Here is a 12,665-nt window from a genome sequence, read left to right as displayed (position 1 = left end):
AATGACTAAGTAATTTGAATTGAAAAAAAATCTTAATAAATTAATTTATTTAATTTCTATTATAATTTATTTAAAATATATTTTTTTAACCTAAAGTCAACTTTCAATAAATAACTAACAAATTGAGAGAACAATGGAAAAAAGGGAAGGAACTAAATCATTATCTGTTACTACATAAAGAAATAATATTAACATTTTGTTGTTAACTTTAATTTCAGGGTCAAAATGAATTATTTTCCCAAAAATAATTTTGAAATAATTTGTGCATTAGAGCGGAAAATATGTACAAACAAAAATATTTAGATTTTTTATAAAAATATTTAACATTTATTTTCCAGTGCTTAGAGCAAATAGACTTACAATTTAACGGACTTATTTTATTAAACAATATTCAGCAGGTATTTATAACAATTTGAAAGGTGTATTAAATGTTTATGGTTTGATTTCTTTTTTTTTAATAAACCACAAGTTAAACATCATTATTAAGTATATTTGCTGTAATTAAAATTATATTTGTATAGTGTTTTTACAACATTCCCTGCATATTGCAATATCACAATTATGACACTTTAAAATTAAAATAAAAACAACAAAAACAGACAAAGGCAGAACTAACATTAGAAATATATAAATGTACTGTTTTAAATTGTGTTTTTATACTAAATAAAAATAGAGTGACCAAATGTACATATTTATTGATCAAGATTATTTCTTACAAGTGTCATTTGCTATTATTATTAATTATCGATATTAATATCAATTACAGGCAGCACTGTTGCCAATTACTAAAAAATGCAAATAGCAGGAAATTTGGTGATTTTTAACCAGCGTTTGGCAAATTCTTGCACTTTTCCCAATTCAAGTTATTTGCATTAAACTTTGAATATTTCACATACACATGTATGTATAGTGTAATCTATATAGTCATAGTCTAGTCTAAAGCCTTTTCTATAGTCTAGTTTATAGCCTAGTATAAAATCTAGTGTATAGTCTAGTCTATAATCTGGTGTATAGTCTAATCTATAGTCTAATCCATAGCTAGTCTTTAGTCTAGTCTATGGATTAGGCCTATAGCCTAGTCTATAGTGTATAATCTCGTCCATAGTATATTCTATAGTCTAGTCTATAGTGTAGTCTATAGTCTAGTCTATAGTCTAGTCTATAGTCTAGTCTATAGTCTAGTCTATAGTCTAGTCTATAGTCTAGTCTATAGTCTATAGTCTAGTCTATAGTCTATAGTCTATCTATAGTCTAGTCTATAGTCTAGTCTATAGTCTAGTCTATAGTCTAGTCTATAGTCTAGTCTATAGTCTAGTCTATAGTCTAGTCTATAGTCTAGTCTATAGTCTAGTCTATAGTCTAGTCTATAGTCTAGTCTATAGTCTAGTCTATAGTCTAGTCTATAGTCTAGTCTATAGTCTAGTCTATAGTCTAGTCTATAGTCTAGTCTATAGTCTAGTCTATAGTCTAGTCTAGTCTAGTCTATAGTCTAGTCTATAGTCTAGTCTATAGTCTAGTCTATAGTCTAGTCTATAGTCTAGTCTATAGTCTAGTCTATAGTCTAGTCTATAGTCTAGTCTATAGTCTAGTCTATAGTCTAGTCTATAGTCTAGTCTATAGTCTAGTCTATAGTCTAGTCTATAGTCTAGTCTATAGTCTAGTCTATAGTCTAGTCTATAGTCTAGTCTATAGTCTAGATATAGTCTAGTCTATAGTCTAGTCTATAGTCTAGTCTATAGTCTAGTCTATAGTCTAGTCTATAGTCTAGTCTATAGTCTAGTCTATAGTCTAGTCTATAGTCTAGTCTATAGTCTAGTCTATAGTGTAGTCTATAGTCTAGTCTATAGTCTAGTCTGTAGTCTAGTCTATAGTCTAGTCTATAGTCTAGTCTATAGTCTAGTCTATAGTGTAGTCTATAGTCTAGTCTATAGTCTAGTCTATAGTCTAGTCTATAGTCTAGTCTATAGTCTAGTCTATAGTCTAGTCTATAGTCTAGTTTATAGTCTAGTCTATAGTCTAGTCTATAGTCTAGTCTATAGTCTAGTCTATAGTCTAGTCTATAGTCTAGTCTATAGTCTAGTCTATAGTCTAGTCTATAGTCTAGTCTATAGTCTAGTCTATAGTCTAGTCTATAGTCTAGTCTATAGTCTAGTCTATAGTCTAGTCTATAGTCTAGTCTATGGTCTAGTCTATAGTCTAGTCTATAGTCTAGTCTATCGTCTAGTCTATAGTCTAGTCTATAGTCTAGTCTATAGTCTAGTCTATAGTCTAGTCTATAGTCTAGTCTATAGTCTAGTCTATAGTCTAGTCTATAGTCTAGTCTATAGTCTAGTCTATAGTCTAGTCTATAGTCTAGTCTATAGTCTAGTCTATAGTCTAGTCTATAGTCTAGTCTATAGTCCAGTCTATAGTCTAGTCTATAGTCTAGTCTATAGTCTAGTCTATAGTATAGTCTAGTCTATAGTCTAGTCTATAGTCTAGTCTATAGTCTAGTCTATAGTCTAGTCTATAGTCTAGTCTAGTCTATAGTCTAGTCTATAGTCTAGTCTATAGTCTAGTCTATAGTCTAGTCTATGGTCTAGTCTATAGTCTAGTCCATAGTCTAGTCCATAGTCTAGTCTATAGTCTAGTCTATAGTCTATTCTATAGTCTAGTTTAGTTTATAGCCTGGGTTATTGTCTAGTCTATAGTCTGGTTTACAATCTAGTATAGTTAAGTTTACAGTCTAGTCATTGCCTAGCCTATAGCTTGGTCTATATTCTATTCAAAGGTCTAGTCTATGGTCTTTACTACAGCCTGGTCGCTTTATAGTTTAGTGTACTTATATGGTCTTCCTAATATAGTAGAATCAAAAAATGTTAGTTTATATTTCTTGTATTCACATCTCGATTTCAAAACGTAAAAGTGAATGAAGAATATAAAGAAATGAAACTACATTACGATTGAGTGATGACAATTAAAATGCTTTGTATTTTCTATAAGTTATTGGCTGCTGGCAGTTGTTGTTGGTCGGACGGTTGATCGGTTAATTATTGGTTACAAATTTTCTCTTATTTACACTCAAAACCCTATAGCTCTTTCTAACTGTCTAATGTTTTGACATACATACGGTTGTAGTAATTTTGCTGGACTGATGTATTTGTGTATGTGAAGTGTAAAAAACCAATACAAAACAAAAAAAAAAAAAAAAAAAAACAATATATTTTTGGTGGTTTTCCGCCGACTAAATTGTTTTTGTTCGTTTGTGTGTTTATTGTTTTGAAAAATTGTTCAAAATCGTCGGCAAAACACTACTATAACTGAACATCGAATTTATTCCGTCTAAAATAGAGCTTAAATACGAACGTGCCATTTCAACAAACGCTCAAATGTGCGATAGACACATTTGTGATCATTTAAGGAAGATTTTTATTTAAATGATATTTTATTTTTAATTTATTACAAAGAAAAAGGTGTTAAAATAAAACTTTAAACGTTTTAGAAAATTATAATAATAAAGAAATATTAAATTAAATTTTAAAAAGTGTTTTAAAACATTCATGAAAATTTAACTAATATATGGTACATAAAAATATAAATACATAAAAGAACAACATCTCTATAAAATAAATAATTGTTGTTATTTCATTCATAAATTGCTAGACTTGGAAGTGTTGCAAAGTTTATTTCAATATGTATAACAAATTATTTTGAGTGTGACCAACTATTTGGGTTTTAAAATGAAAGTGAAAGTTTAAAAAAAAAATTTAAAACAAATGTAAAATCTGAATTTTTAAATTTGGGCAAAATATGTGGTAATAACTTTATTAAATAATATACGTACAGTAAATGTCATAAAAAATATTTGAACAGAAAAAAATACTTAAATAAATGAACTTCATATTACATACTCTTTGTAGCAAATTACTCTTGCAAACATAGTAAATATGTCCAAAAATTCAATAGTTTTTTAAAGACCTCATAAACAAATAGTCTATGAAACTGTGACTGTAGTAAAATAAAGCAAATTTTGAAGTACTAAAAGTCATTGCAAATAAACCTTGTAAATGCAATGCCAAATAAATATCTCACGAAATGTAAGTATTTGCATATGAGGTTATTTGTAAGTCGTTACAAGACTCCTTCTGAGTCATATATCTAGTCACTAGACTAGACTATACTATAGACTAGACTAGACTATACTATAGACTAGACTATAGACTAGACTATAGACTAGACTATGGACTAGACTATAGACTAGACTATAGACTAGACTATAAAACTAGACTATAGACTAGACTATAGACTAAACTATAGACTAGACTACTAAGACTAGACTATAGACTAGACTAGACTAGACCTAGACTATAGACTAGACTATAGACTAGACTATAGACTAGACTATAGACTAGACTATAGACTAGACTATAGACTAGACTATAGACTAGACTATAGACTAGACTATAGACTAGACTATAGACTAGACTATAGACTAGACTATAGACTAGACTATAGACTAGACTATAGACTAGACTATAGACTAGACTATAGACTAGACTATAGACTAGACTATAGACTAGACTATAGACTAGACTATAGACTAGACTATAGAATAGACTATAGACTAGACTATAGACTAGACTATAGACTAGACTATAGACTAGACTAGACTATAGACTAGACTATAGACTAGACTATATACTAGACTATAGACTAGACTATAGACTAGACTATAGACTAGACTATAGACTAGACTATAGACTAGACTATATCTAGACTATAGACTAGACTATAGACTAGACTATAGACTAGACTATAGACTAGACTATAGACTAGACTATAGACTAGACTATAGACTAGACTATAGACTAGACTATAGACTACTATAGACTAGACTATAGACTAGACTATACTAGACTATAGACTAGACTATAGACTAGACTATAGACTAGACTATAGACTAGACTATAGACTAGACTATAGACTAGACTATAGACTAGACTATAGACTAGACTATAGACTAGACTATAGACTAGACTATAGACTAGACTATAGACTAGACTATAGACTAGACTATAGACTAGACTATAGACTAGACTATAGACTAGACTATAGACTAGACTATAGACTAGACTATAGACTAGACTATACTAGACTAGACTAGACTATAGACTAGACTATAGACTAGACTATGAATAGACTATAGACTAGACTATAGACTAGACTATAGACTAGACTATAGACTAGACTATAGACTAGACTATAGACTAGACTATAGACTAGACTATAGACTAGACTGTAGACTAGACTATAGACTAGACTATAACTAGACTATAGACTAGACTATAGACTAGACTATAGACTAGACTATAGACTAGACTATAGACTAGACTAGACTAGACTAGACTAGACTAGACTATAGACTAGACTATAGACTAGACTAGACTAGACTATAGACTAGACTATAGACTAGACTATAGACTAGACTAGACTAGACTATAGACTAGACTATAGACTAGACTATAGACTAGACTATAGACTAGACTATAGACTAGACTATAGACTAGACTATAGACTAGACTATAGACTAGACTATAGACTAGACTATAGACTAGACTATAGACAGACTATAGACTAGACTAGAAGACTAGACTATAGACTAGACTATAGACTAGACTATAGACTAGACTATAGACTAGACTATAGACTAGACTATAGACTAGACTATAGACTAGACTATAGACTAGACTATAGACTAGACTATAGACTAGACTATAGACTAGACTATAGACTAGACTATAGACTAGACTATAGACTAGACTATAGACTAGACTATAGACTAGACTATAGACTAGACTATAGACTAGACTATAGACTAGACTAAATAGACTAACTATAGACTAGACTATAGACTAGACTATAGACTAGACTATAGACTAGACTATAGACTAGACTATAGACTAGACTATAGACTAGACTATAGACTAGACTATAGACTAGACTATAGACTAGACTATAGACTAGACTATAGACTAGACTATAGACTAGACTATAGACTAGACTATAGACTAGACTATAGACTAGACTATAGACTAGACTATAGACTAGACTATAGACTAGACTATAGACTAGACTATAGAAGACTATAGACTAGACTATAGACTAGACTATAGACTAGACTATAGACTAGACTATAGACTAGACTATAGACTAGACTATAGACTAGACTATAGACTAGACTATAGACTAGACTATAGACTAGACTATAGACTAGACTATAGACTAGACTATAGACTAGACTATAGACTAGACTATAGACTAGACTATAGACTAGACTATAGACTATAGACTATAGACTAGACTATAGACTAGACTATAGACTAGACTATAGACTAGACTATAGACTAGACTATAGACTAGACTATAGACTAGACTATAGACTAGACTATAGACTAGTAGACTAGACTATAGACTAGACTATAGACTAGACTATAGACTAGACTATAGACTAGACTATAGACTAGACTATAGACTAGACTAATAGACTAGACTATAGACTAGACTATAGACTAGACTATAGACTAGACTATAGACTAGACTATAGACTAGACTATATTCGTGTATGCGTGCTGTAGGGATCTCATACAGTATATAAAACTTTAAATGATCGATCATATTTACCAATTACTCTAAATAAACAAACTATTTTATTATTTTCCTAGAAATATTGAAATTCGTGTGATATTTAATTATTTTTTATAATTTTTTTATGATACATACATACAAATTAAACTTAATTTAATCTAAACCCATTAAAATAGTTTGCAAAAAAAACGCAAAACAACACTTAATAAAAAGCAAATATAGTTGGTCACGTTAACAAAAAATCAATTGTCAAAATTGTTTATAAACCATTAGATTAATGGGTTTTCAAACAATAACTACATATTGTCTACAGTAAATTTTGCAATTAAACCAAAAAATAAACAAATAAAAACTAAAACGTTTTAAATTTAAATATGTTTACTTTTTTAGCAAAAATACAAAAAATACCATTACATATTTTAAAAATTTACGAACACAACCACACACACACTCTAACTATAGCGTGTTGAAAATTTTGATCTAATTGATCCAAAGCAACTGTGTTAAAATTAAATTAAAACTCAAAAAAAAAAAAAATGTTTAAAATTAGAAATTTCACATTGTCAGCTATAATTTTGGCCACATTAATAAGTTGCGGTAAGTACAAAACAAAAAGTAAAAATGAAATAATTAATTTCTTTTATTAAATTTCTAAATTTATTACGAATTAATTCATGAATATTTATGTGTAAGGCGGATGTACATCGAGTAGGCACATGAAAATATCTTGTACAAACATATGAATAATTTTTGATATTTGTTTAAATGCCATAATATTATTTATTTTGGATGTTAAATAATAAAATTTTTTAAAATAGAAATGTTTATGTAGTTTTACATGTTGCACAGTGGGTACGGAATATACAGAAATAATTACGGATAACGGAAATATCATCTATATACCCAGAAAAAAACATCCATTGAATAGTTCACTTCTAATTCAGTTCTAGTTCAGTTCTAGTTCAGTTCTAGTTCAGTTCTAGTTCAGTTCTAGTTCAGTTCTAGTTCAGTTCTAGTTCAGTTCTAGTTCAGTTCTAGTTCAGTTCTAGTTCAGTTCTAGTTCAGTTCTAGTTCAGTTCTAGTTCAGTTCTAGTTCAGTTCCAGTTTTATTTCTAGTTCAGTTCTAGTTCAGTTCTAGTTCAGTTCTAGTTCAGTTCTAGTTCAGTTCTAGTTCAGTTCTAGTTCAGTTCTAGTTCAGTTCTAGTTCAGTTCTAGTTCAGTTCTAGTTCAGTTCTAGTTCAGTCCTAGTTCAGTTCTAGTTCAGTTCTAGTTCAGTTCTAGTTCAGTTCTAGTTCAGTTCTAGTTCAGTTCTAGTTCAGTTCTAGTTCAGTTCTAGTTCAGTTCTAGTTCAGTTTAGTTCAGTTCTAGTTCAGTTCTAGTTCAGTTCTAGTTCAGTTCTAGTTCAGTTCTAGTTCAGTTCTAGTTCAGTTCTAGTTCAGTTCTAGTTCAGTTCTAGTTCAGTTCTAGTTCAGTTCTAGTTCAGTTCTAGTTCAGTTCTAGTTCAGTTCTAGTTCAGTTCTAGTTCAGTTCTAGTTCAGTTCTAGTTCAGTTCTAGTTCAGTTCTAGTTCAGTTCTAGTTCAGTTCTAGTTCAGTTCTAGTTCAGTTCTAGTTCAGTTCTAGTTCAGTTCTAGTTCAGTTCTAGTTCAGTTCTAGTTCAGTTCTAGTTCAGTTCTAGTTCAGTTCTAGTTCAGTTCTAGTTCAGTTCTAGTTCAGTTCTAGTTCAGTTCTAGTTCAGTTCTAGTTCAGTTCTAGTTCAGTTCTAGTTCAGTTCTAGTTCAGTTCTAGTTCAGTTCTAGTTCAGTTCTAGTTCAGTTCTAGTTCAGTTCTAGTTCAGTTCTAGTTCAGTTCTAGTTCAGTTCTAGTTCTAGTTCAGTTCTAGTTCAGTTCTAGTTCAGTTCTAGTTCAGTTCTAGTTCAGTTCTACTTCAGTTCTAGTTCAGTTCTAGTTTAGTTCTAGTTCAGTTCTAAATATTTCTAGATATCTATTTATCTATCTATTTATCTATCTATCTATCTATCTATCTATCTATCTATCTATCTATCTATCTATCTATCTATCTATCTATCTATCTATCTATCTATCTATCTATCTATCTATCTATCTATCTATCTATCTATCTATCTATCTATCTATCTATCTATCTATCTATCTATCTATCTATCTATCTATCTATCTATCTATCTATCTATTTATCTATCTATCTATCTATCTATCTATCTATCTATCTATCTATCTATCTATCTATCTATCTATCTATCTATCTATCTATCTATCTATCTATCTATCTATCTATCTATCTATCTATCTATCTATCTATCTATCTATCTATCTATCTATCTATCTATCTATCTATCTATCTATCTATCTATCTATCTATCTATCTATCTATCTATCTATCTATCTATCTATCTATCTATATATCTATCTATCTACTTTTCCATTGTAATATAAATTACCTTCAAATCAGCTTCACATGTTGATGACATGAGTAAATGCAAATTGCTTAAAGGAATTTCCTAAAATATGTGAAACACTAACTAACCTAAGATATAAGATAATTTATTTTATAATAAGGGAAAAATACCCACTAAATTCATTCAGTTAATAAAGCTACATATAATAGATAATGAGCCTATTTATCAACAAAAATGCATTATTTGATAATTTACAGAAACACAGTAAATAATGGCATTTAATTGCTGTTAAATGCAAAAACACAAAAAAATACATTATTCAAAGAAATTCACATTCTTAAACTAAACTGAATATTATTCCCATACAAAATAATAATTTCTATAAACATTATTATCATTATTACGATAATATTACTAAAAAATAAAATATTTACGTATCTCAAATTGAAATTAGCAAAATGTAATGTTAATTTGAATCAATTACTAACAACAAATGATAAATCTAAATAATTTTATATTCACAAACTTATAAAGAAATTATAATTTAGTTGTTTACAAAATAGTTTTTGAGAAAATTTTCCATAATTAAATAACTTAATTACAAAGAAATGTTTTAATTAATTACTTTCAGTCCAACCAGAATCCGAATTCACTTATTTCGGTAATATGGGTCCGGATCATTGGAGTGAACATTACAATCAGTGTTCGGGTAAACATCAAAGTCCTATTAACATAAATGATGTTGATGTGGTAAATCGTACTTATACAGAAATGCTGTATAAAAATTTTGACAAAATACCTTTGGAGGCCACAATTTTCAATAATGGTCATACAGTTTTGGTTAAATTGTCCTATGAAGGTGATATACCAACTATTTCGGAGGGTCCTTTGGAGGGAAAGGGTACTTATCAATTTCAACAGTTACACTTTCATTGGGGCGAAGATAATACGGTAGGCAGTGAGGATCGTATTAATGACGTGGCCTATCCCATGGAATTACATGTCGTTTTCCGTAATAGTAAATATGACAGCTTTGAGGAGGCTGTGAGAAGAGACGATGGAGTTTTGGTAATGGCGGCATTTTATGAGGTAAGCTTTACTGTTAAATAATTATAATAAATTAACAAGTAAAATGTATTCAAAAACCAGTTAAGTTTTAATTAACTTTTTGTTTAATTCTATTACTGTTCTAGTTCAGTTTAGTTCTAGTTCAGTTCTAGTTCAATTCTAGTTCAGTTCTAGTTCAGTTCTAGTTCAGTTCTAGTTAAGTTCTAGTTCAGTTCTAGTTCAGTTCTAGTCCAGTTCTAGTTCAGTTCTATTTCAATTCTATTTCAGTTCTAGTTCAGTTCTAGTTCAGTTCTAGTTCAGTTCTAGTTCAGTTCTAGTTCAGTTCTAGTTCAGTTCTAGTTCAGTTCTAGTTCAGTTCTAGTTCAGTTCTAGTTCAGTTCTAGTTTAGTTCCAGTTCAGTTCTAGTTCAGTTCTAGTACAGTTCTAGTTCAGTTCTAGTTCAGTTCTAGTTCAGTTCTATTTCACTTCTAGTTCAGTTCTAGTTCAGTTCTAGTTCAGTTCTAGTTCAGTTCTAGTTCAGTTCTAGTTCAGTTCTAGTTCAGTTCTAGTTCAGTTCTAGTTCAGTTCTAGTTCAGTTCTAGTTCAGTTCTAGTTCAGTTCTAGTTCAGTTCTAGTTCAGTTCTAGTTCAGTTCTAGTTCAGTTCTAGTTCAGTTCTAGTTCAGTTCTAGTTCAGTTCTAGTTCAGTTCTAGTTCAGTTCTAGTTCAGTTCTAGTTCAGTTCTAGTTCAGTTCTAGTTCAGTTCTAGTTCAGTTCTAGTTCAGTTCTAGTTCAGTTCTAGTTCAGTTCTAGTTCAGTTCTAGTTCAGTTCTAGTTCAGTTCTAGCTCTGATCTAGTTCAGTTCTAGTTCAGTTCAATTATAGTTCAGCTCTTGTTCAGTTCTAGTTCAATTCTAGTTTAGTTGTAGTTCATTTTCAGTTCTTGTACGGTTTTAGTTCTTCTGCTTGTAATTGATGGTTTTCTACATAATTTACAACAAAAAATAAATTATTTAAAATACATAGTTTGTATATTAGCTTGTGTTATATAATGTTTATAATCTAATTTAAAATATCTACTTAAATAAAAACACTTGCGGCTTTTAACAAAACCACTAATTATTTGCAATTAAAATTAATTTATTTCATGTTCATACATTATTTTCATTATTATTAGTTTTAAACTATTTTCTTGACCTTAAACACTTTTGTACAACAAAAGCCAATAATTAATTATTTTATTTCATATAATACCCCTTAAATCATGTTTAACTGCAATTTTTTTTTACTCTTTTAGATTGGCAATTACACAAATTTCGAATATGATAACTTGACTACACATTTAGAATTAATCCATGAACCACACACCAATGCAACATTAAAAGAAACCATGGATTTATGGAGTTTATTGCCCAAAGACTTAAATAGATATTATACTTACATTGGTTCATTGACCACACCACCTTGCAGTGAAGATGTTATCTGGATTGATTTTATAAATCCCATAGGCATATCAGAGGATTTGGTAAGTTTGTTTTTATCTGCAATAATTTTAATAAACAACTGATTCCTTATTAAATGTTGACAGATTGAACGTTTCCGTTATTTGAAGACTTTTGATGGTTCATCTCTCACACACAATTTTCGTCCAGTACAACCTTTAAATAATCGCAAAGTGTATAGATCAGTGCCTGAGATTATTGAAAGAATACCTGACGATTTTGCTAGTGAAGCTTCATCGATTAAGCTGAAATCATCCATTCTTTATTCTTTGCCAATCTTAAGTATTTTATTAGTTTATTTTAACTTGAAAACACATTTTCATATATTTTAAGGTATTTTTAAGCCATATTAGAGTAGTATTATTAATTATATCATATTAGTTTAGTTTAACTTTATTTTAGTAGATATTTTCTAATTGTTAAAGTAACGGAAATCACTTTTCATAGTATATTTACCATGCATTTTTCGATTGGGCTGCTTTAGTCTTGAAAATTTGCTAATTTTTCATATCGTCTTCCAAACTGTAGAATATATTCCGAATTTGCTTAATTTACTAAGAAGAGTGCATTTCTTCAAAACAACGCAGGTTTTAAAAACTATTTTTAAGATTTTATATAGAGCTGAAACAGCGAATTTACCCTTTTGAAAATTACTTAGATTCTAATTGAGTATTTATTAATTTATTCTCGAGTTTTAAATTCTTATGATAACGACAAATGATTTCTCTTTACAAAAAAGGTTTTTGAAAATGTATAACTGAATTTTAAACCAGTTTTATTTCTAGTTCAGTTCTAGTCCAGTTCTAGTTCAGTTCTAGTCCAGTTCTAGTTCAGTTCTAGTTCAGTTCTAGTTCAGTTCTAGTTCAGTTCTAGTTCAGTTCTAGTTCAGTTCTAGTTCTAGTTCAGTTCTAGTTCAGTTCTAGTTCAGTTCTAGTTCAGTTCTATTTCAGTTCTAGTTCAGTTCTAGTTCAGTTCTAGTTCAGTTCTAGTTCAGTTCTAGTTCAGTTCTAGTTCAGTTCTAGTTCAGTTCTAGTTCAGTTCTAGTTCAGTTCTAGTTCAGTTCTAGTTCAGTTCTAGTTC

At 29.7% G+C, this 12,665-nt stretch overlaps 1 protein-coding gene across 2 annotated transcripts; it reads left to right on the top strand.

Annotated features, from left to right (window-relative positions):
* Positions 1-3,005: 3,005 nt before the first annotated feature.
* On the top strand, positions 3,006-12,415 carry LOC119606254 (carbonic anhydrase 2). 2 transcript variants are annotated; one of them, XM_037959688.1, is made up of 5 exons: positions 3,006-3,452; positions 7,015-7,221; positions 9,671-10,128; positions 11,381-11,608; positions 11,672-12,415. In XM_037959688.1, the coding sequence occupies exons 2-5, from the start codon at positions 7,161-7,163 to the stop codon at positions 11,915-11,917; spliced, it is 993 nt and encodes a 330-aa protein (XP_037815616.1). In that variant the 5' UTR covers positions 3,006-3,452; positions 7,015-7,160; the 3' UTR covers positions 11,918-12,415. The 2 variants fall into 2 exon arrangements, with proteins under 2 accessions (XP_037815616.1, XP_037815615.1); XM_037959687.1 differs by having other exon boundaries at positions 3,006-3,561.
* Positions 12,416-12,665: the final 250 nt, after the last annotated feature.

Source organism: Lucilia sericata, unplaced genomic scaffold (genome assembly GCF_015586225.1).
Source record: "Lucilia sericata isolate MDLA Ls3-8-SP2 unplaced genomic scaffold, ASM1558622v1 Contig000564F_arrow, whole genome shotgun sequence".
NCBI classification, from domain to species: domain Eukaryota; kingdom Metazoa; phylum Arthropoda; class Insecta; order Diptera; family Calliphoridae; genus Lucilia; species Lucilia sericata.
Note: the sequence above shows the minus strand (reverse complement) of the source record. Positions and strands in the feature narration are given on the sequence as shown.